Source organism: Phyllopteryx taeniolatus, chromosome 18 (genome assembly GCF_024500385.1).
Source record: "Phyllopteryx taeniolatus isolate TA_2022b chromosome 18, UOR_Ptae_1.2, whole genome shotgun sequence".
In the NCBI taxonomy this organism is placed as follows: Eukaryota; Metazoa; Chordata; class Actinopteri; order Syngnathiformes; family Syngnathidae; genus Phyllopteryx; species Phyllopteryx taeniolatus.
Window position 1 is genome coordinate 17,771,788 of NC_084519.1, and position 25,385 is coordinate 17,797,172.

General features: G+C 49.8%; 1 protein-coding gene across 1 annotated transcript in view; it reads right to left on the minus strand.

The window, feature by feature from the left end:
- The window catches only part of LOC133468379 (NHS-like protein 1), a 75,102-nt gene that overhangs the window by 6,639 nt on the left and 43,078 nt on the right, over positions 1-25,385 (minus strand). The window contains 6 exon segments of the mRNA XM_061754215.1: positions 572-3,478; positions 5,488-5,619; positions 6,640-6,838; positions 7,502-7,632; positions 10,328-10,480; positions 13,357-13,677. Coding sequence (XP_061610199.1) covers positions 572-3,478; positions 5,488-5,619; positions 6,640-6,838; positions 7,502-7,632; positions 10,328-10,480; positions 13,357-13,677 — 3,843 coding nt within the window.

Consider the following 25,385-nt stretch of genomic DNA (forward strand, 5'->3'; position numbering starts at 1 on the left):
GTGGTTTACAGGCTGCCTCTTGTGGAAAATAAAATAAAATAAATCACGCAACTAAATATTCAAAGTGTACATGGGTTGCAAAACTATTAAATATATTTTGAAGGAATAAAACTGCTGCCTCGTTTTTTTGACGAACACGTACACCTACTAGCTACTGTATTTAACTGTTGGTCACTACGGCGCGAGTTGTAGCGACGCGACGCTATCTCACTCGGGATGTCGAAATGAGCGCTGGGTTCAAAAGTCGGGAGCGTACAAAAGTGAGGAAGGAGGCCGATTTGGCACGAGGGATGATCCTATCCGAGCTGATTGAAGGTGCCCACTATGTGAACCACTACACTGCCAAAGGGGAAAAGCAATGCGAGGGCAAGAAAGAGGACGGAGAGCGCCGCTGCGGTGCTGACAAGCGGCGTCCCCCGCTCGACTTCTTACACCTCACAAGCTGCCGGCTTCAAGTGTTTCGGCGGCGCGGCGAATTTCACGGCCGCCCTCGTTCAGGCTTCCGGTAAACGGGCTTAAACTAATGACGATGAGCAGTTTCGATAAACGGTATTCATGCTCAAAGACAAACCTGCGTCGTCCTCCTTGGAGCTGACGGAGCCCGCCGTGCTGCTCGCGCCGTCCTCGTCCTCGCGGGCATCTCCGTTCTGCAAGGGTTCCCGGTCCGAGCCGGTGGGCGTATGAGACTCATCCGGGATTTCTGCCGACGTCTCACAACTTTCTTCCCGGTGCTCCCGCGTCTCCTCTTCGTTCTCTTCTTGCTCGTGTTCTCGCGATTGTGACGCTGCGTCCGTGTCGTCGCACGGAGACAGGAACACCCGGACCGGCCGAGGGCTCAGCGGCAGGACAAAAGAGAATTTGGGTTTCTTGGCGACGACGGGGGGCTTCTGTTTGACGGGGGGGCTCCCGTCGCCCGGCAACGCTTTCTGCCTCTCTTCTATTTCGTCGGGAAGAAGGCAGATCCGCCCCTCGGGTTTCCCGTTGATAACGAGACGATCGGGGGCGTCGCGCGCAATGCTGCGCTCCAACGACAACTCCCCCAGCAGCTCGGACGCAGACGACGGAGCAGCATCCTCCCGGTGCGCCGAGGCGGGTCGCTGCTGGGAATAAGACTTCTCCGAGTCCGAGCGGGTCTCGGTCTCCTCCGTCCGTCGGACCGAGCGCAGCTGGACGCTCCGCAGGGCTGACGCCGTGACGAGGGGCACGGGCGACTTTGCGGGACTGTTCGGTACCACGGGCGCCGTCGTGACAGGGGACGGGGAGGAAGAGAACGAGACGAAAGAAGGCAGCGGGGGGGGCGGCGGACTAAAGCCGCCGTTGGGGGACGCGTCGGGGCGGAACAGCGTTTCCGGCGAAGGCGGCGGCGGGAACTCCGGGGAGGTGGAGCACCCCGGGGGCGGGCTACGCGTTTGCGGCGGGCTCGGCGGCCGAACGGGAGCCAACGGCGGTGTCGGAGCCGAGGACGAGGACGGGGGGAGGGGCGGCGGCGCGGGCGGCCCGGAACTCTTGAGCGAGTCTGAGGTGTTGGAGGAGAGGGAGGTGGAGGACGAGGACATGGACACGGACGAGTGCAAAGAGGACTTCCTCTCCGGGACTTTGGGTCTGGGGCGGCTGCCCGAAGGAGACGCGGACCTGATCCCGGAGGGGACCGGCGTTCCGGCGGTGGGGGTGTTGGACTGGCTCGAGTAGCCGCTGGAGGGCGAAGTCAGTCTGTGCACTCGCTCCGGGGAGGACGTTTTGGCTTTTGCCGCCGCGCTTTCCTCCTGTACCGGAACGCCCGGATCCCGGTCGTCAGCGTGCACGTCGCTTCCGCTCTGCCGCTCTCCCGGTTGAGGTCCGGTCGACAAGCCGTCCGCGGTTTGAGCCGCGGGGGTCGGAGCGCTCTGGTCGCCGTGGTTACGAGGGTACTCCATGTAGAAGCCCCAAGAGTCGGCGTAGTCGGATCGCAAGCTGCTGGTGTCGCTGTTCGCGGGGGTCACGTGGCAGAGCGAGTAGGCGTCGGACACGCCGTTGGCGCCGGCGGCTAGCGACGTCGCCGAGCTTCCGACGCTGACGCTGCTCTGACTCCGCGGACGCAGCACCCAAGGGTCTTCGTAGTCGCTGCTGGGACTGTGGGAGGGCGACGACGGAGAGGCGCCCTGGCCTTTGCCGGGCTTCAGCCCCAGCTGGAGGCTCTGCTGCAGGGTGGCGATCAGACTCTCGTTCAGCGTGCCGTCATTTACCTCGCCCGCGCCGCCGATGGCGCTAACCCCTCCGATGGGCTTCTTGGGACCGGGCTTCCTCCGTAGGGAGTCCGTGCGGGTCGGGGGCAGCGGGGGCTTCTTGGACTTACGCAGGGAAACGCTGCGGGACAGAGAGCGATCGGCGTACGAGCTCCCGTACTCGTCCTGACCGGCCGTCTCGCGGCACTCGTACATGCTGTGTCTGGTCGCCCGTGCGGCCGCCGCCCCGTGCCCGCTGCCGTGGCCGTGTGACCGCAGGCCCGAGTCCAGGTGCATAGAGGTGTAATAGCCGTCGTTGTCTTGGGAATAGAGCGAGCCGGAATCGGTGGTGGTCCTGGATGACGCCTCCAGGCTGGTGTACAGCTGGTTGATGGGCGTGGAGTAGCTGGAGGTCAGAGTGCGGTGCGGGACCGGCAGGTTTTCCGGCGTGTCGTAGATCCACTGCTCCTCCGCCGAGGTGCACCCCGACTCGCCGGCGGGCTCCGGACAGGCGGCGCTGCGGGTGAAAGCGGCCGGGCCGGGGGCTCTGCGGTCTTCGTAGGGGGCCGGACCGAGAGGCCGAGCCCTCGGGTGGGCGGAGGTCGGCGAGCGGGAACGCTGCCCCGAGGCGCTGAGAGCGACGATTTCGGAAGAACCGGACAGCGTGGCGTTGGGGATGAGCGACGTGGAATAGGCGGCGTGCGGCGACACCACGCGGGCCGGACCGCCGCCCCACTCGCTGGACCGCGTCCGCCTCACCTCCTGGGACCTGGGCCTGGGCACGGTGCCCGTCCTCGGAGCGTTCCTCACGTGCACCGCCGTGTCGTCGGCCTGGAGCTTTCCGATCTGCCTCTGCGGGGCGCCGCGGTCTCCCGACTCGACTTCCGACTTGATGGGAGTGCTGCTGCAGATGGGGTCCGCGCCGAGGGACACCCTGGCGCCTTGGCGCGGCAGACTGTTGAATCGCGACGGGTCCCCGATACGCTGACGGGGCAGCGTCAGGACGGCGGAGCCGTCGCCGCTGCAGACGGATAAACTTCCGGTGGAGGAGGAAGCGGAAATGCCGGCCATCTGGGCCGCGATTCCCTGTCCTCTCTGAGCGCGGATTCTCCTCACGGACGGCGGGACGATCTTCACTTCCTCCGTCTGGCAGCCGGAATCTCGAGTGCGGGAGCGCCGGAGCGCGGAGTTGACGCTCCCCGCCCGGCCCAGCGTGGAGTACTGTCCCGGGACGAACATGGAATGCGGTCGCAGCTCTCCGCCGCGTCCTTGCGAGGCTGTCGGAACAACAAAATAACAATCAGCTTATTGAAATTCCTGAATACGGTCAACCTCCGTTTACCTTTCGGACGCACCCGCAGTTGGTCAAAAAAAGCTACACTATAGAAAGCATAACGTCATAATTAACCAACGTAAAGTCTTTCAAATCTATTAACTCGCGTGAAAACTCGACTGTGTGAGAAGTTTTGTCAAGTTCCGCCTCTTTCCGCACTCCGCGGGAGCCGTGCGGCATTACGTCTCCTCGAGATTAGCAGTCGGGATGTTTTTTGACAAGTAGGCCTTTTTTGTTAAAAAAGGATGACTGTAATGCTCCCGTGCAGAAGAAACACGCCGGCCACGAAGGTAAGTGCGTGCGGATTCATTTGCTCCTACCAAACCGCTTAGTCAGCAAATCGTTTTATGTATTACGTCACTCACGACTCGAAGAACTTTAAGAAAGACTTCAGGGAGTTTCTGTAACCACAAGACAGCAATTTAACGTCAAGCAACTTGAACGAAGCGGTGTGCGTTAACTCCGGCAAGCTGAGGTTTTTCCGATTTACCGAAAAGTCGTGTTTTCGGAGATGCGACGATGCCGCCTGTATGTCCGGGTTTTATCATCTCCTGAAAGGTCGGGACCTTCCTTTGCAGGACGCTCGGGGGAGGAGGGGGCAAACTAAAAGTGCTTTTCCGAGGACTGCGCGATGTTACCGCTAACATCAAAGCACAGGAAAATGAAAATGACATTTCATTACTGCCTTTTAATCCATTTTGATGTGTTTGCAGTATTTCTATGAATGCATATCACAAAGATGTTTGTGATATCGCAAGGGGCCTCCGCAACATATCGCACGCACGACAATCGGATGTGGTGAGGCCACGATCGGAGAATCGCGATACAGCAGAGGGAGCGCGTGATTCCACCAGCGGTGCCCAGTCGCTAATTCATCACATTTGCTGCCAAATCTCTTCCGGTTGCGCTCGTTGGGCAGGGAAGGACGCGACGAGAGACAGAGGGGGCTGCTTCATAAGTTGCGCTTTCATCTAATAGTCAACAAACAGTCCGTCGGGGTTCGTGGCCGTCAGCATGCATCCGCGAGCGTCCCCGCCACTTTGGCACGGCCACGCGGCGCACAACATGCGGGCCGGAAGTCAAACGCAACATTTTGGCGGAATGGAGGGAGGGGGCGATACTCGCCTTCCACGACACGCGTGAAGCGCAACGCCGGCGCTTTGGACTTCGCTGCAGCTGCTGCGGCAGATTAAGAGAGAGCGGGGAGAGAGAGAGAGAGCGCGAGAGAGCGAAAGAGGGAGAGAGAGAGACCAACCGGCGGGGCAATTACCGGCGGCGTTCGGAAGCTAACGAGACTTCTGCGCCCGTCGCCCGGCACGATGTCATCGCAAAGAGGGATGACATTTTGCCCTTTAGCGCTACGGAGCGGCTTCCGCGCACGCGAGGGCGTAAATGATCACGAGCTTTTGAAGTGGGGGGGCCCTCAAATGTGGATTTGGAAGGTTTACTTGGTTTAGCGACGGTGTGGTGTACTGTAAATATCAAAATGAAGCTTATTATGGTTCACGAAGAAGAAGGGAAAAAAAGAGAACTGAAACTACGCTGTGTGCTTACCAAACTAAAGCAAATTACTGTATATTTTCAGCAAAAAAAATAAAAATACTCCAACTACAACCAATCAAAACTTTTGTTTTTTGCACCATTTAGCAAACAAAAAGTCATTAAAACTAACTGAATTTGAATAACAAATACAGCAGTCACAAAAATCCCATCTTTATGATATCCTTCTCATAAAAGTTGTTCAATCAGTGGAGCCTTTACTTCGTTTGTCTACTTGAAAGAAATGTTCAGAGGAAAAAGTAGAGCATATTAAGTAAGATGAAAGGGATTGCTTGTGGAAAAAAAGAGGACGCTGGGCTAAAATAATCAGTGAGAATCCAACCCTCTTTTTGGGAGGATGTGTAGTTTCTGTCCGCATACAGCAGAGGGCAGCATTCCCACAGTGAAGCGTACCTAGCTCCAGGTCGACGTCGTCGGGCAGCCCCGATATAGTCTTTCTGCGTTTGACCTTCTTGGGCCGGCGGGAAACCGTGTCCGCGTTAACCAGGGAGCGCCGGACGCTCGCCTGCCGGTCAAACACGGCGCCTGGTAGTTGGCGGGCGGGCGGGGCGGGAGGGAGGGAGGGAGGGAGGCCCCCGGGCGAGGCCGGGCGAGGCCGGGCGGGGCGGAGACGCACACACAGGCAAGACAAGACAAGCGGCACACGGTTAGTGGAGGGCACATGCGGGGAAAAAGTGTGTTTATCTTCAGGAAAACATGCGTGAGCGACATTTTCTCGCAATGCGGCAAACAATGTGAATGATTATTACATTCGATTATTTGAAGATGCCACAAGTGGAACAGGAGAAGTTTTTTTTTTTAACAGTACAAATGACATTGCTGCTGCTCTTCAGGTCAGCTTGTGCTTTATGTTAACAGTACATATATGAGTGAGATAAGAAAACATGCACAGGGAAGATGTAAAACACACACACACTTACAGGACAAATGGTTGTTATTTGTTATAAAAGGGAGGAAATTACTATTCATTTGTTAGTATTTTTTTAAATATTTTATTTTATTATTTAAGTATTTTTAATATTACAGTATATTATTACTTTGTAAATATATTTTAATATTGTGGAAGCATTTTAAATCATATAAAATTCTGTATTTTTTATAATTATTTTATTATTTGTATTTTATATTATTTTATTTTTTGAAAATATTTGTAATTTGATGATTTTGTATTTTGCAATTTGAATATTATTTGTAAGATGTTCTATGTTTTTGTTATTATTCTGTAAGAATTTGTTTTATATTTATTGTGTGAGTATTCTGTCTTATTATTTGATTATTTGTGAGTATTTTCCATTTTATTTTATTTAAAAAAATGCTTTTATGATGTTCGCTTTAAATATTATTATATTTACTTTTGTAATTATTTATACATGTTTTAATAATAAAAACATGTCTGAGAATTATGAAATATTATTTTGTAAGTTATTTTTCCTATTGTTATTTTCTTTAGTTTTTTAATGGATTATGTTCATCTCAACTTGAAGACAGGCACGCAACACACGTAGCGAGCGTCACAACATTTGCGTCCCCGAAGTCCCGCCGTACCCGTGACGTTGATGGCGACGATGTCGGTGGGCACGGACTGCGCCGTCCGCCTCATCCTCTCCTCCGGGGTGGGCAGCGCGGGGCCTCCGGTCACGTCGGCCTCGTTGCCGGGCGTCTCGTTGCCGGGCGTCTCGTCGCCGGGCGTCTGCGGCCTCGTCGACGGCCGGGACCGATCGTCTTCCGCCGCCGACGCCAGAGACTGGCGGACCAAGACGAGAACACGTGAACACGTCAACGTCAAAATTAACTCATTCGCTGCCGAGGCCATTGCCATTCCAATGCCGCCCCCACCTTTAACCCTGGCAAACGTTTACGTTTAAGGTGCTGCTGTTTAGGTGAGCAAGAGAGCTTTTGTAGGTCCGTGGAACATGGACGCGCGCGCGATCTGCTCGAATGTTGCTCCACATAAAGTAAGATTAACTTTAATACTGTGCAGGCATCTCATGGTAGGTGCTGCTGTTTTGGTTAGCCGCCGCGTTCCAATGGGTTTTAATGTGTGTGAATGAATGCTTGTTGAGGGAAGGAGGCAAACATTTGCGGGCTCTGGGGCGCTACGGTGTCCTTAACCCGAGCCCTGCCACAAATAGCAAAATTCCGATGGGCCGATTTTTTTTTTTTTTTATTTTTTTTTTTCCAAAAACACGCTCGCTCGCAATGAGTGAATGGCCGTTTGTCTTATATACCGATTGTATTGGCTGGCACCAGTCCAGGGTGGAAGTTCCAGTCGCCACCGCAAGAGGGCAGGCGAGCGCTGTTCTATAGAGTCTTCATTGAACTAAATCAGCAGGAGACTTTTTCGAGTCCCGAATTGGGGGTTCCCGAATTGACTTCGTCCGAATGTACTGTGTACGCGGACAGTCACCTTTTTCTCGTCGTCGTCGTCGACATCGTCGTCGTGCAGGCTGCTGCCTGACTGCGGCGTGTCGGAGAAGATGGGCCCCTGCGAGTAGTACTGCGAGCTGCGGAAGCCGTCTTTTCTCAACTTGTCACATTCTGCACCAACAAGGAGGAAAGCACAAATATTTTACTCTGCGATACTTTTTGTCATTTTGTTATGTTCTTCTTTTCAAATACAACAGCAAAAATGGAGCCTTCATACTTTTCATGTATGGCTGCTGTCCAGCAAAAAAAAGCATAATTGTTTTCCCCAAAACACACACAATAAAAAATCTTTTTAATTAGGATTTATTTGGTGGATAAAATAAATGTCCATGGTGTTGACAAAAAAATATTTATATATATATAGGTTGTTTTTTTTATCCAAGAAACTAATGTAGGGCCTACATTTGTCAGTTTTTATTTATTTTTTTTAAATAAAATGTATTTTATTTTTATTTGACTGTACTTGCATATTTGTATTACTTCACACACACACACACACACACACACACACACACCAGTGGTGAATGTGTGTTTGAGTAATTTGCACGCAGGCCCCGTTGGATGTTCACGCCTCCTCTCATCATCGCCACCTGCTGCGACGGGACGGCGTGCGCACACGCGTGATACATACTGTTAGCAGACGAGATGCGTGTTCAACCAGAAGCCTGTCAGATGTGCCCACTTGCTCTGTCGCCCTCGTTTCCTCAGAGGCTTTTTATCTCGCTTTGCCAACGTACCAAAGTGACGTCCAACTACGCTAGTCCTCAATTAAAAAAGCCATAGTGTATGCGCATGACTAATTGGAGTGCTTTACGTGGGTGTACGCTACACACGCCACACGCAATGTACACCGGCGAACGTCAAACGCTCCCAGTGAGGCGGAAGAAGAACAAAAAAAGCCTCGATTGGAGCGTGGCGACGCAAGATGAGTTCGGCGAGCTCCGAGCTGTCTGTCGCTAGGCGGAAATGACGGCCGAGGAGCAGCGATTGATTTTCACTCAAGCAGCTTTGTGCTATTTTAGGGCTCGTGATTAATGGGCCAAAGGTTCAAATCCCCTTGTAAAAGCTATCATTGTTCCACATGTTTGTTCCACGTGGTAACTTTCAGGACAAGGGTGTGCCACTCACCTCTGCTGCCCAGCAACTGTCACATACTTGTGCTTTATTAGTGCCCTAAAGCAGATAAATCAATAACTCATCAACTTGTCACAGGCCAACGGGCTCGGAAAGTTGCGCAACACTCACAACTCTTGTCAATAGGATCCACGTATTGCGCAACAGCTGATGCGGCTTCTCGCGTTCAGATAATTAGAAACGAGTCAACATTCGGAACAGAGAAAATTGCTTTCAACAGTAAATGGAGTCTCGGGTGTTAAATTTCGCAAATTTCCCGTTCTGTCCTTCCATTCTGCAGCTGTCGCCACGGCCGATTTATCTGAAAAATGTTCAACTTCAACCCCCGCCCTGCGTTGGTGGTACATTCCGCACAGGACGAGCGAGCCGCGTGAGAGCCGCTTCGGTGGCCGGTGTGAAAGGGCCCGTCCGATGCCACCTCATTCGACACATAAAAGCAGCAGGCGGACTTTGGAGCCCGTTCCGTCTTGGACCCCCACTCTTTCTGGGCGATACGGACTGCAAAGACCCAAAATCAGCGGATCATTGACGGCCATTAGAATTGCATTTACTTTTTTTGTGTGTTTTTCAAACTATAGATGCCTTTTGAAACCCCAGAAATTCTTGATGAGGCGGAGATTAGCCGCGTTTTTGGGGTTGGTGCCCTTCAAAAATAAAAAAATTGAAATAAATAAATCAATAAAAAAATTGAAAAGAAATTTGAATTTCTAAAAAAATCTGCCGAAAGGCGATTATGCGGGAGTCTACTGTATAGCATTTTTCCTTTCTTTTCTTTCCTATAAAAATTAAAAAAACGCACAGTGTCACATGTGCACGCACATCCCAGGTGCTGTCACATGACACCTGCTGTCCTTCAGCAGGCAGGTGATGACGGGCGAGGGGGGCGAGGGGTGGGGGCGGTGTCTCGCTTTATCCCAAATCCCAGGTGGCGGTCACGTCCGCGTCAATATTGCACAATGTGTGTGCGTGTTTGTGCGACCCATTGTAAGCGTCATCGTGCGTCTGGTCCTTTTATCTGCCGCTTCACAAGGCCGCTCTAGCGTGTGTCTGTCTACGCTCGTGACTCCGCTGTTTGTTTGAAAAGCGGGCTGGGAAACTACGCGTCTGATTAGAGGGGAAAGGATCTCACGCCGCGGCGTTGTAAGCGCAACACAAATTGCACATTTTTGTTGCGTCGTTGTCGACGAACATGCCTGCACGCCACCGGGACGATAAATGGGCGGGTGGGTGCGCTGTGGGAGTGGGAGCGCGCGTGGACAGTTTGCCTGCTTTGGAGTCGACCGCGAGTAGCCGCAACCGGTCAAATAGGCTGCATTCAACACGACATGGAAGAAAAATGCTAAATGACCAATAATCATTTTTCGATGTATGGCGTGCTCGAAGAAGAAGAAAAAAAAAAGGCAATTTTGAATGATGAGCAAAAAGTGGTCATGTTACATGAATGAAGTTGTAATAATATCAGGAAAAGTCATGAAGGGAATATTGCAAGAAAAATGATAAACCGGAATAATTCACGTTTGGCACGCACCACACAAATAAATCATTTAAATGGCACACTATCTTGAAAATGCCGAAATGTCAAAGTCAAGTCGAGCCTTCCAAAAGATTCAGCAAAGCGAGTCCCAAGACCCAAAACCGTGGAGTCGAGTCACGCGTCCGGACTCGGCCTTACCTCGCAGGGCGCTCTTCAGGTTGACTTTGGCCTGCCGGTGGAGGTCCTCCACGCAGGGCGGTCTGCTGCCCGGCAGGAAGACGTTCTCCTGCTGGTGCCACGGCGCCGCGTAGTGGACCGTCCACTTGCTCTCCTCGTCCAGGCTGGACACGGCTGTCGGGACAAAACGCAGCGCGGTCAGAAACCTGCGACGCTGCGCGACCAAAACAGTCGTAAACCCCAACGTTGCCTTAATCCGGAGAAAGTTGTGTTTGTGTTAGCAGGAAGGGGAGAATGACGCTTCTTCCCTGAGACGTCACACCCTCAAACCGAACAGCTGATTGCAAAGTAGCTCCCAAAACCGGCCCATCCAGTTTGCTATGAACTCAATTCACTGCCAGCCTTCCCAGTTAACTTGGATATTTGACTTCTAAAGCCGTGTATGGCAGTGAATGTGTTTTAAATACACACACACACACAAAAAGTCATCCCAGAACGACGCACTGGGCAGTTGGCCTGCGAGCTACACACCAACAACACTTTGCTCTTCGGTTGCATTCAAGAAGCAAACGCTGGAAAACGAGACCTACCCGGTGAGCGTATCCACGCCAACGCGGGGGATGCGGGCTGCAGGATTAACTCCATCGGGGGAACCGAATTCAAACATTGACCACAACCTCCGTGTGCCTTCTCCTGAGCTAAACAACACGCGCGTGCGTGTGTGCGTGCGTGTGACTGGGACCGGACTTGGGAGTGTGCCTGAGGATTGGACAGGAAGGGGAGGGGCCATGAGTGTGTGTGTTGGAAAGCTTTTCACAGGTGCTAATGAGGCCTGCTAGGATGCGTACTGTGTGTGTGTGTGTGTGTGTGTGTGTGTGTGTGTCGGGGGAGGCAGGAAGGTTGTTGAGAAATACGACCGCAACTTAGTCGTCAAAGTGTGAGACAAAGTTCCTGCGCTTTGATGTCCCAATTACGAACATCAACAACAGCAACTATCAGCTGTCGTTGGGCCGATTTTGGACCACCAGGGGGCAGTATAATTCAGACATAGAGACACACAGATTTAGTGAGATCGTAATATGAGTCGGGTTATGCAGAGGATGAAGAAGATATGCTCGTATTCGGATGTCGTCTGTCTACATGTGTTGCTGCACGTTTTGCGATGCTGTTTATGAGCCACTTTATGGCCTCGTTCAATTGAAACTAGCTGTTGTTGCGCTGCAGGTAACCCTCCCCCACCGTCCTCGCGGGCTGCGGGCCCCGCCCCGCCCCCCCGCGGGCAACACAAAAGCCCGTATTGTGTCTCGGCATCGGCCTTTCAGCCGCACAATGCGCTCCCTCGCCACGGCCGGCCTCTGGAGGACTTCGTCACAAGACGTGTGCTCCTCCCGCTTGTGGCTAAAGGCTAAAACTTCTGTTGCTTCACTCTCGACGAGTTCGCCGGCCGAAGAAGCCGCGCGTCAGGTCAAGTACGGTTGGACGAGTTACGGCCGCGCTGCCAGCCGTCATCCCTCCATCCATCCATCACCCAGCCCCCCTCCGTTCATTCATCCCTCGTTCATCCATGCGTTCATCGATTGTCGGAATACACAACTGAACTTTCTTTTAATTACAACTTTATTCTTGTAACGCTGCAACTTTATTTTCATAGTAACTTTTTTTTTTTTTTTTAATCTCAATGTTAATCTTAAGTAAAAAGATGTGCTGGATCGCCGAAATTCAGTATTTGCAGCTATCTATTACACAATTATCGGTGTGGAAAAAACGACGTGTTAAAATGCAATCGTTTGACTGATTTTCGCAGCTTTCGAAGGACGTGCGTTGCGCTTGAATGCTGGCAAACGATGCTTCCCTCCCGGGGACCTGACCCTTTTTTTGTTTGTTTGTTTGTTTTGAAATAACAAAAGTGAAGCATGAGCTGCCCGACGCAGACACGGTGCTGAGCAAAGTGCAGACTCGGGCGGCATGCGAGCTAATAATCGACCACGACGCTCGGAGGCTATAAATAGGCCTCAGATTAAACTCGGCCGTGCATGCGCACGTGCTTCGTAAGCGTTGAGTTTCCGCTTTTCTGCTGCGCGCTTCACTTCCATATGAATCGCAAATATGAGGATGATACCCATGCGATAGGGCTTTAAAGTTAAACGCTTTAAACAGTGAAAACTGTTGTTGGCTCTGTGGTTTGCCGCTGCCAAAACTTACACGAAGACTAAAGTCATCAAATGTAGGCGCGCTTTGAATGCTAAAGTTGCTTCAAATGTTGCGGATGATGGAGGCAATGTTAAGAGCCCAAAAAGAAAAATATCAGAACGAGCAGAAAGTTGGACGTTGCGACAGGCAAAAAAAAGAATCACGTTGGATTTTTATATTCTTTATGCTACGACAAAAATGAATTTAACTCGTTGCAGATTTTTGGAGGGAACCAGTCCCTTGCTATAATTTTTAACTCAATCTAGCAATTATTAGCTTTTACGTAAAATAAATAAATAGATAAATATGTTTTTACCTAATTCTCCACTTATGTTTTTGGTTTTTTTTGGAATTTCACGGCAACTATAAGGAGTGTCAATTATTCACAAATTTTTATTATTCGCAGTTGGGCTCGGTCTCAAGCCCCCCCCCCCCCCCCAAATTACGAGAAACATACTTTAATATTACAAGAATAAAACCCCAGTGTTTGGATAATAAAGACATAATATTAAGCAAAAAAAGCAGTCATGCTACAACCATAAAGAAATAAAGAAAAGTGACGAAACACCAGAGAATAAAGCTGCAATATGATGAGAATAAAGTTGTAACATAAAGAGAATCAACGGATGTTATAAGATAAGCAACACAAACGGTAAAATACTCAAACGTAATGAGAAAAATAAGTCCTGCGATGAGGATCAACGAAACGAAATGAAAACGGAAAAAAAAAAAACGAAACGAAAAAAAGCAGCAAACAATCACAAGGATGAAGTAGTTATAGTTAGCATTGCTACGAGAGTCAAGTTGCAATATTACAAGACAAAGTCACGTTACACAAATAAACAAATCATTGTCTTTACCTTTCCTCTTGAAATACTTAATGACCGACTTCAGGGAGGTCCCAATGAAGACCATAATTCCACGATCGGGATAAATCCGAGATAATCGGAGAAGACGAAGTTCTGCGCTCACATCATCGCTCGGCGCCGGCGAGCGAGCGTCTGCTGTGCGGACAATCGTGCTCTCGCTCTCGCGCTCTCGCTTTCTCGGCCCCCCCGTCGCCATCATCACTCCACCCCGAGGCGGTCCGGTCCTCAGGGACGCACGCGCACACACACACACACACACACACGCGCACGCAGGCAGAGTGGTGGGAGGGGCGTGGGACCGGCCCCTGTGCTCTGCAAATGGGCTTTGGTTACCAAGGAGTCCGAGCAGGCTTTCTCTTTCTTCCCACTCATTTCATCCGCAAACATGTCGTCTTTTAGCCACTCTCGTCAGGCAGCTGTCGATGCATCGAAATACACGGCTGAGATGTTTTCGGGCCCGAACACCAGGAGGGAGTGCATTACTTGAAACGGGGTCATTTCACTTATCATTAATGTGATTAATATTGTGATGACGACTATTATTATCCATGGAGGAAAAGCTAAAAACAGATAAAACATTTTATCTTTCAGGAACGCCTTTAAAAACGACATTAAAATGGCGGCGTCAAATCAAACCGGGCGTGGCTTCTCACGACTTTTCCTGCAAACGCGTCAGCTAAATTTCGCGTTGCCCAGAGGGAGGAACTGGCTCGGGGGCTCATTTGGTTTTCACCCATTAACGGTCGCTTCAAACCAAAGAGCTCAACTTCCTGTGTCTTTTCTGGCGTGGGTTCTTGAGACTTTTTTTGTGGGCCACCACATGATACACTCATGTTGCTAAATTGAACTGCTTTCGGTGGCCCGAACCTTGGAAGGGAAAATCGGCAAATTGATGGCAAAGCGACTGCTCCGAAGCAAAACGGCAGAGTTGGGCGATCTATTCATAATAGACATTGCAACCAAATGTCCTCACGTTGCTCAGTGAAACTGGCTTTTTACGAGTCATCCGATTTCACCGGCAAGCTCTACCCGCATGAAATTGGCTGCTACAAACCACAATGGCCCACTTGATGCAACTTTTGATGTTATTATGTTACGATCTCAATTAAACGTCGTTGTCTTTTTCTGGCCGAGGCCCCCTGCTGTCCAACATAGCAGAATTCAAACTCAACTTTTGGAGGGCAAACAGTGGTTAAGACTTTTTTTTTTTTTTTAAAGTTAAAATGAAATGTAAGTAAAACTTTGCAGGTTTAAGAGCGCCAAACTGAAGACTTTGTCAGACCTCGTAGTTGTTCTATGCAGAGGATAAAGAATATATGCCCGTGAGAATTGTTATATTGTCTTTCAACATGTGTTGCTGCACCGTTTGTATTCAAATAGCCATTCCTTAGCGCCGCATGGATGCGATTTGTTAGCCCATCTATGGCTTTTCCCATTATGCTATCATTAGCTAGCAGACTTAAAGGCAAAGTTTTGTTTTGCATCACAGGCAGGAGCCTCATTATTGCGACCAAACAGTGAGATCAGCGTGAATTCCCGTTCGCGCGGACCGACGCGCCAATGATTGCGTAGCGGCCTCCGGCGCGACGTCATGGTTTTGTCTTGAAATCCCGATGACCTCAAGGTGACTGAAAATGCATCGAGAGGCGAGATCAGTCGGACTGCATTTGCTTTTTCTAATTGGATTGAAGCAGACCGAGCCGAGCCGAGCCCCTGAAACTCCTCGACCGCACCTGATCCGCTAATGTTAAAGCTAGCTAGCGTCTACTGCAAAACACAAAGCATAATAAAAGCGAGAAGAAGAGGCAGAGAAGGTGCGCAACACTCCTAAAACGACTCCTAAAACATCGAGAAGATTTCAACAGGAAGTCAAGAAAATAATCCTAGTTGTCTCCCATCGGCCCCTTTTCTGTAAAAATACATGAGAAGGTGCACTAGTAGCTCGCTCATCCCTCCCCTGAGCATCTTCGATCGCCACACGGTGAAGGAACGCGAAGCCTCGAAGGGGGCGGAGGGGGGCAGCAGGAACCCGATCGCTTTGCTCTCGTCTGATGAATAATCTATCGGCGAAAGAGCGGCTGCGGTTTGCGAATCGGCTTGGCGCGTCACTGTTGAACGGTCGCGATTCGTGACGTCAGCAAATCTCGCAAGACTTCTGCTCAGCGAGCATCGAAGGATTTTCGGAGGTCCGTCGAGACAACTTTGACAGTAATGACGTCATTAAATAAAAAACGGTTTTGGCCATTGCGCTGCTCCTTCTGGTGTGCACAACTTAGCCACCTGGTGGCAGTGTAAAACAGAGAGAAGTTTATACCGTTCACCGAGACGTCCGATTCCTCCCTGAGCTCATCAGTACGGCACTAATATTAGTCATTCTACGCAGACAGAAAAGAATAAAAGACTGAGTACTGTTACGGTATATCGTCTGTCTACATGTGTTGCTGCTCCCGTTGTGTTCAATGCGTTGCTTAGCACGAGCATTGTGCTCACAGACCGAAAGGCGCAATTCTCTTTGTTTCATGTTAAGTTTTGTTGGAAGAGACACACTTTTTGATGAACTGCTGACTGATTCGATCGGAGCTCACTGCCACCATATCTTCAATTTGTACTGGCAAGTCAAGGCAAAAAAAAAAGTGGCGGAACAACAACGAGTATCTCCAAAAACTCACTAAAAAGCACAACGGGCGCGAAATTTGACCCGAGTCCTGAACAAACAGCCAAACTGACGCAGAAGGCCGACAAGTGACGGAGGGCGAGGCTGAGTAAACGATCCGTAATGACGCTGTTAATGATTCTAACTCGGGGCAAAGTTCCCGGCGGCAATTGACGCCCCCTTCTGCCCGCCATCCTCGTCCACCTCCTCCTCTGCGTGACCTTTTTCTGACACCCAAAAACTCTCCCGCTGTGCTCGCGGTCAGACCTTCTGTCGGCGTGGCGCATCCCCCGCCGGTCGCAGCCGTTCCGTCAGCCGGCGTTGCGAACTGCGCGTGCGTTTCCTACATAAGCGCAGAGGGACGACTTTCACGCCTCCAGGTGCTCCTGCCCCCCACCCCGCCACAAGCAAACCCCCCTTTTCTGGTCTTTCCGTCTGACCTTCTCCATTCACGCATTCCTTCACACTTGCAAAAGATGCAACACACGTTTACACGACGGCCGTCTAGTCGAGGCGAGAGCGCTTTGCATTTGGCGTTTGCGAGGACCAGACCTGATAATAAGCACGCCAGGCCAGCGGACGGGGATGTCCTCTCATTTTACAGGCTTCGGTTTTTGCACCGGTGCCTCGAGACACCATTTAATTGGTTCCTCGACCACGCTTGGAACTTAAAACACTCGAATCATATTTTCCCATTGAAATGAATGGAAATGCCATTAATGCGTTGCAGCCTTCAAAAAAAAAAACAACAACAACACAAAATGTGTTTTTTACTTGGGGGAAAAAAACACTCCACAAAATCGTACTTTATAAAAATATACAGAAATGACATATTGAAATATCATTCAAAAGAATTTAAGAGCCCGCGACCCGAGTGAGGGTAAGCGGTTCAGAAAATGAATGAATGAAAGAATTAAACAGTTTCGTCACACTGCAACAATTGCGCACGCCCGCCTCGGCCACAGTATCCGACAGCGGACGTGCACGCCAATGCTCCCTGCTCCTCAGTACAGCTCTAATATTTGTCATTCTTAGCAGAGGATAAAGAATATATTGTCTGTCTGCATGCGTTGCTACCGTTTGTGTTTAAATATCAAATGAATGGGTTCAAACACTGCAACCTTGATGCTAAGTGTTAATAGGGTGAGCAGTAATCTAGCGTCATCTCTGGAACAAAAGCTTCAAATGTCGCGACCAGACGAAGGAGGAAAATCGCCACCTTTTCGAGCCGTCCACTTCATCAACGCAGCCGGATGCGTGTGAATCCCAGTCGAGAGCAAACTCAAAAAGGACAAAAAAGAAATGCAAAATGATCACTTTGATGTGGAGGAAGCAGTTTTGGCTGCGCAGCCATGCGAGGAAGGACGGAAATAAAGAGATAAGGGCTTAAAGCGAGAGAAGGAAGGAAGCAGGACAGGTGGGAGACGGACGGGAGCGGAGATGCGCACGACAAGGTGAGGCGCCGGCTCTCAAAGGCGCGGAGGAGCTGGCGCGAGCGCCCGATTGTCTTTGAAATTCTACCTTGCTGACAGTCGGGCCTCCTCTTCCGCTTTATTTGCTATGCAAAACATGGCCGTGGGCTTACGTGACCTGCAGCAAACCCGGAAAAGGAACACAGACACAACAACTAACTAGCCAACTGGTCGGTCAATATTTTGCGGAACTTACTCGTCTTTATCCTAACAGATAGTGGATATCGGAAGAGTTCTTAGTTAGCTTAGTTGAATGGGGGCAACTGCTAGCGGTCTAAAGCAGCTGAGACTGTCTGGAAGGTGCGTTACCGTTGAACGTCCGCTCTCCAGGGCAACTTTTACTCGGCGGTTTCCATTCAAACTGTCAACAGCTGTTGACGGCGCACTTTTTACGAGCGGCCTCATTTGTTTGTCCCGTCTCTTGTAGCGCTCAGCGGGTTTTATGTGCGGAGCGGATTGGTAGCTAGCGGCCCGCTCGCGCCCCTGGCAACGCAGTTTGAAATCTTAAACCGGGACAACCGGGACAACGCTCTCGCACGCCGCCCCGTTGCGCCCGCGGAATTGGGAGAACCGACAAAGGTTTGAGCTCGAAACATAAATTAACGTGAACTGGAACATCTACAGGACCGTATATTATGCGTAGAGGCGCGAGGTCATTAGCATGCAGCCGGGCTGTCTCTACCGATATTGACTCAAAGGCCTTCTTACATCTCAACATCGATATCCACTTAGTGTGTGTCTGTGTGTGACTGATATATTGACGACCGTAAAGTGGGTCACCGCTCCGCTTTTCTTTGTGCGTGTGGACGTACTCGTTATTGTTCCCGGGCGAGTGTGCGCCTGCAGCTGTTTCTACAGGAACAACGCACAACACACTCTCGAGTGATATGCCAAACGAGCACTGCCCGAGTGCAGTTGTGTTGGCGTTAACATTTTTGTACAATGCACATTTGCATTGAATTGAAACAGCTAGTTCTTTTGAAACTTTCATGTGCAATACAGCTAAATGAAATCATATTTAAGTACAGTTTTCTTATTGTCCTATATTTAAACAAAATGTTACATTGTCTTGCAATAACATCAAAAAATCCTTTTTAGAAATAGATCATCTCTCTCGTTCTTCATGATTACTTAAGCCTACTACACAACTGTATTTATGACGTCGGGACCCTTGGTGTAAAAGGTTTGAGCCCTGGAATTTTTCCCTGGGGCGCTTTTGAGTCAGTTTTGGCACTCCTAAAATATATATTCTCATCAGGATCCAAAACATATTGGGCCCTCCCAAAAGGGAAATAATATTTTCAAACAATTCCAAGAGCAACACGGAGCTGCACTCGAGGGGGTCTTTCGACAGAAGCCTGGCGACACACTGCGCTAATTTAGGTTAAGTGCCTCAAGAAGCTCAAGGGCACAGAGCAACAAGCCTCCATCATATTAAGGGGTGGGGGTGGGAGGGGGGGGGGGGGTATCAAGAGGAAGTGGGTTACAGCCCGATGCAACAACAATGTGCATGTACATCTGCACTTCCTCCAATCTGACAAGCTAATTGTCACTGTCGCATTTGACCTACTTTCCGCCTTACACCTCATTTCTCAGTGGGTCGTTACTACAAATGGGGTGTGCGGCAACACTGAACCCCCCCATCAGTAATTAACATGACTAATTGAGCGATGACCACTAATTGAGAGGAAGTGGGCTAGTCTATCAGGCTAGGGGCGCTAGTCCGGTCGCAAGTCAGACCGGTTTCGGTGGACGCCATCGATCGGTTGAATCGGTCCAGGGCGCATCGCCGCATGCGTCTTTCCTCGTCTGGTTTACCTCGCCTGGACTTTGATGTGTATTTTAATGAGGAAAAAGAGCACTCTATCATATTGTACTTTATAAAAACATACAATAATGACATAAAGAATTCAACTGGTTTTGTCAATTCAATGGACACTGTGCTGCTCCTTCTGGTGTGCGTGACTTGGCCACCTGGAGGCGCTATAATACAGACACACGAACATACACGGAGACAGAGGAGATGTCACAACTTCTCACCAGTGATATTAGTTGTTCCTCGCAGAGGATGAAGAATATATCCCTGTGGGTATTGTTATACTACCTGTCTACATGTGTTGCTCCACCATTTGTGCTCAAATATATGTTTAAGGCATTATAAAATCGCCACGTAGATGCTATTCGTGAGCCCATCTATGCCGTTTTCCATTCTGTGTTAGCATGAAGCTAGTGGGGGCATTCTAAAAGCAAAGTTGTTTGGTTGTTTTAAATGGCCAAAGTGTAATTCTCTTAGTTTTTTTGTTGAGTTTGTAGTAAACGTTAACAGGGAGGGGCAACAAACAGCCTGAAGCCGCTTTTTTACCAAATTGCATTTGCATCTTGGTCTTGATCATCTTCTCATCTCACTTCCAAACGTGTAGATGGAGAAACTTGTCATAAACATGTTGATATAAAACAAGCTTTCATTGGCTCTCATTCACAGTACGTGCGGGAGAACATGAAGTTCCTCAGCGGATTGCAAAAATGTGTCAGCGAGCTGGTCGGCTTAATGCTTACCAGACCGACGTCCAAAATCTGTTTTCACGATCATCATAAGTAAGGTAGACGCGATATGATACCGTCTCGTGATCCGTCCCCTCCGGTAGTCGTGGGGGTTAAACAGATTGGAGTTCAAAGATGGAGGTGGAGTGTGATCCATAAAACACAGCAACCATTGAAGCTAGTGTGTCAGCCGTCATTTCAAATACAAACACAGATGTGAGGAGCAATCTGCACGAGGACGTTCCCATTGCGCTAATTCTACGCTGAAACTTCATCTGGGGAAAATGAGGAGAGCCCCAAATCCACTGAAGCCCCTCCCTTGCTCAGCTTGATTCTTTCATAAATCACCCCCTTTCCCTGTGCCTGTCCAGCTCCACATGACCCCTCTCGTTAGCTGCGCAGCAATGCAATAACGGAGATATTAATGAGTCCCCGGGGAAGCGAGGCGAGCAAATTGAAGACTTAAAATTCCCAAATGAAATTCCCAGTGACACCTCCTGCGTCTTTTTGTCTTGGCTAAAAGGCGCGTCTGCCCTGACCCTCAATGCTAATGACATTTTAGAATTAGCATTATTCCTTCAGCATGTTGATAAATTGTCACTCAAGGATTTATTTGTGTCAGTTTGACAATATATAACAACTTGGACAAGGGCAACGTTTGCTAGCCTGTGTTGTACCGCCACCTTGTGGTGAAAATGAGTACAGTCTGACATTCAATCAATCACACGGGGACAACAAACAGCAGCTTTAGTTTCTCCACATTGGGAGACTTTCTTTCCCCTGTTGTGTTTTCTCGTAGCAAAGAAGCCAATGAAAAAAAAAAGACGTTTCCATAGAGAAGATTACTCATCAATGAGAGAAATGTTAGAGAGCCTCTTTAAATCACTTTCCATCTGCTCGCTCTTGTTCCTTTTAATAATCACGCTCCACGGGGAGAACGTGAACTTTTTTTTTTTTAAGGCTTTTGCTAAGGCTTCAGACTTAATAGAACCTCCAGCCGATTGGGATCCTTAAGGAGTACTCAGTAGGCCGAGTCCGGGGCGGGGGCGGGGGGCACAGACGAGCGCTCCATGAATGATGAATGACAATCCAGTTCCACGGCTTCACTTTTTTTGTTTTTTGAGCCGCGTGAGGAAAAGCGCGACAGAAAACGGGTGGATGGTTCCATCACTGTGCCACAATTCCATCACTGTTTGCCACAGAGAAGAGCGCCTTCAAACTAACAAGTGTACATCAGTACTAATTGGGGATACAGAATTAAGACCTGCGATCACATTTTATTTAACGATATATGTCGAAGGATGAACGTGTAAAATCTTTGGACGAAAAGAGAGAAAACAGCAGAAAATCGGATCCAGAAAATCAAGAGGTTATTTGTGACTGTTACTGTAAAACTGACACAAAACAAAAGAGAATTCAACACCGCTTAGTTAAACACCAAATTGTTCAAGCAAACCACATGCATTTGTTCGATAAGTCTGCTAGCTTAATGCTAACGTATAACGTGAAGCGCCATAGAGAGCATTTGTTCTAGCCCGTCGTTCGAATTCGAAAACCTCAGAGGACCCGCGCAGCGTCCACCAAACTAGATTACTGCCCAATATTTGTCAAAGGCAGCTTAGTGCGATGGAGCAGTTGCGCCAGTTTAGTGGCTAACCATCCATTAAGCCGCTAACGAGATCAGGGAGGCGCCCCTGTGCCTGTCTGCTGGTGCCACAGCTTGCAATTAAGCACCAAATTCATGTCCTGACCCAAAACGCACTTGCACAGGACGTCGGCGAGAAGTTCCAGAATACTCCAGAACCACGTTGCTTTGACGGAACACAAAATCTTACAGTTGAATGATTCTTACTTGACCCCCGACCCCCCCATTCCACAAACCGAGTGTGGAATCTCCTCGTTACGCTCCCGTCTCCATTGTTCCTCCAAGCCACTACTTGGGGGGTGAATCCTTACTTTTAGCGTGCAACTGTAGCAGAGCAGCTGAACAATGTGTGACAGTGAGTGTTTTTTTTTTTTAAAGAATTGGTATTTTACTTCAACTCCCTGACGGGATGTTTCTGAGCAATGGGTTAAGAAACTTCTTTTTTTTTTGTTAGTGTCACAAGACAAAGACCTGTTTTTTTGGTGTATTGTCCTTCTAATTATAAATGAAGGATTAGGAAAGTTCCTGTATTAGTCAAGAAAATCCCGTTGAGGAAGTCGAAAGCCTCTTTCGGGCAGAAATCCTACAAAAACAACAGAAGACCCAACACTTATCTGCTTTTGCCTTCGACACAGAACCCGGCAAATTTCCGATATGGCATCCCAAAATCAGATGGGCATCGCATAGTAACTAACGATATATTTAAAAAAAAATAATAATTCCAGTGATGTCGATACAATCGTGGAAGTGCGATTTTGCTGTAATTGGAATATTGAAGAAACCAGACACGTTACACGAAAATATTGATGTAACCGAGGAAGAGAAAACTGCAAATGAGTCCGCAATGCAATTGAGTCTCTTTTACTGTAATATGACTCATTTTAGCATCAAAATAAAGGCACAGGAAAAGCACATGCTGTGTATACCCAATTATGGAAACAGCATTAAAAAAAAAACCTCATTGGAGAATACAAAGATTCAGTGTGACAATATTAATATTTGATCCTGTTCTATTGATCGAATACACCACAACGCAGATATTTGGTTGCAGCCCGGACCCCCGCTGGTGTCTGGTGTGACGTGGGAACTTCTTGTCAGACGACGCTGGCAACGACCGCTTTCGACGTAACGGGCCACGAGAAGCGCTGTTGGAGGATCCCGCCTCTCATACGATCCCCAAAAAGAGGAAAATCGCACAGTCGACTTTATGCCCGCAATTTTTCAGAACAGCGACACAGAAAAAAAAACACTTGCTTGCGGGGGGGCGGGGGGGGGGGGGCTTAAGTTCCAAGGACAAAATAACGAGTCCGTGCACCAGAATTCTATTATCCCAGCTGATTTGGAGGAAGACCTCCTGCAGAAACGCATCCGATTCATTTCATTTGCTCGCATCTTGTTACTCTGCGAGGTCCCTCAGGTGCTTTTTCCCGCGGGATTGGTCGATAGCTCAACCTGCCTTCCCTCTCATGGATTAAACCGAAGGACGTGGGGCGGGGGGGCGGGGGGGGGTTGTGGTCCAACACCTGCTCCACCCTTTCAATTCGCTGTCACAGCTCAAAGCCACTGCAGCAGAACCGTAAGAGTTGCGAGCGTATCAGGATGTGTTTTTTGTCAATGGAAAGCCGTGTGCGCAGCGGTGCATGAGCGCAAAGTGACCGTGACGCCCGATTCCACCTCAAGAGCTGGGACAATACCGTACTCACGACGGCGGCATCTCGAGCCGTCGTGACACGTTAGCCAGAGCGGGCGTGAGGACGAGCGTGCTCACGCATGACCGAGTACTACACGGGGAAAGGAGGGGGAACGTGAATGCGAGATGAGAAAGAGAAAGAGAAGTTATAGCGCTAAAAAGTGAGCGCGTGATAGCCCCTGAGTGGAGGTGAAAGTGGGGCATGTCCGTGACCTCGATGTGTCACCCCACAACATCCCTGCAGACCACAACCATCACCTCCAGCTGTAAGCTTTTGTCTGCGGTTCCCAAAGGAGCGGCCGCGCTGGACAGCGTCTCCTCGGGATGCGGTTTGCCTCAAGTAGTTTGTGCTTAAGGAGCCCGTCGACAACGCCACACCAAAGACCATCGGTGTCAGAGGTCGCAAAGCCAATCTGCACCGACGCCACTCAACGCACCGAGCGAGACAGACGACGTGGATCGCCTAATGCGAAGAGACAACGACCAGCTCAAGACACACGCGGCGTAATCAGCAGCTGCGAGAGCAACACCTCGGGTGCCTGAAGTACACCCCGCCAAATGTCTACTGGAACTGGGTGATAAAGACACGGTAGTTATACGGAATGATTCCAGTAGTGAACACAAATGTCAGGCTCATAAAGATTGCTACCTGGCTAATCCTAAAGATCCTGAAAGAACTTTATAGCCCAAGTAAACGTCAACTAGAACTAGCGTCAAAAGTACAGTATCTAAACTCAACAACCTCGCCACTTGGGACTGTACCTTTATCATCGTGGAAGGTCTGAGTCTTCTCTGACGGGCTTTTAGCGAGGGGTCCAAGCAGAGGTTTGGGTGTCCAGAGAGAGTCCCGTTTCTGGTGGACCTTGGACACGGAGAGCAGACGTTTGCGGAGGCAGCCTTCGCTCCCGGGCGGCCGAGCGGCGGGGAAGGCCTCCGACTGGAGGCGGTTCCCCATCTCGTTGGACAACGGAGCTTGCCGCTCGCCAGGGGGGTCCTCATAGCAGGCCCTGTGCCAGCAGCTGACCGCCGGCGCCGAGGAGAGGCAGTGCACATATGTGATCATCCCCAGCTAAGACCTTAACCCACCCACCTCCCTTGGCTATGCAGACCCCCGCCCCCTTTCCGGAGCCTCCACTTGAGGTGGTGGCTGTGAGCGTGGTTTTTGCAACGCAATGCCCCCCCACCCCCCAACTTGGTCTCCTCCTCTCTCTCCTCCTACAGTTTTTGTCCTTCCGCTCCTTCTCTCAGGGGATCCTATTGATTTGCTTGACAAAGGAGGGTTGGATTACAAGCCTGAACCCCACAACAAATGTTCACCGCAACTATTTTAGCAGTAGGCTACCAGAAAGCCCTGGCCGGCTCTTGGCATCTTGGGACTCTCAAAAATGACCACAAAAATCCACATGTAAAAGATCCAAAAATGAGGTTGAGAACAACACAAATAATTACTGCATGTTTTTAACCAAACTCACGCACCATTGATTTCAAATGATGTTCACCAGAAAGCCACCAAGCCGCCAAGATTGAAACAAGTCAGCGGTCTCCTCCGCTTTGTCACGGTCCTGAAACCTCTTTCCCCTCGCCACCTCTCTCCAGTTCCTGTGCTTCTCAACGCTGCTCATCTAATCTGTAAACTGGGATTAACCAGTAGAACGCACTCAACACAGATGGACACCATACTGGTGGTAATTAGCTGCTGCCTCAAAACTGGGTTGGCATCAGATGGTACACGAAGAACGCAAACCGGTGTGACGGGTGCCCACCGACATCAAAGCCCTGCGTGCCAATCGCTGTTGTTACGAAATACATTCAGCCGCGTGATGTCACGCACAAAGCAAGCGTTACCAATTGTAATTGTAGCAGACGGGCGGTGCGAATCAATACCTGACACTTTAGCACGGGCAGATTAAAACAGACTAGATCGCCTTCAGAACGTGACGGGTGGTGGCCTCTACCGTGATAGGTGAGGATGCGGGCAGCCGGTTCGTGGGGCGTAAAAGACAGCGCCCCTCTAGCGGC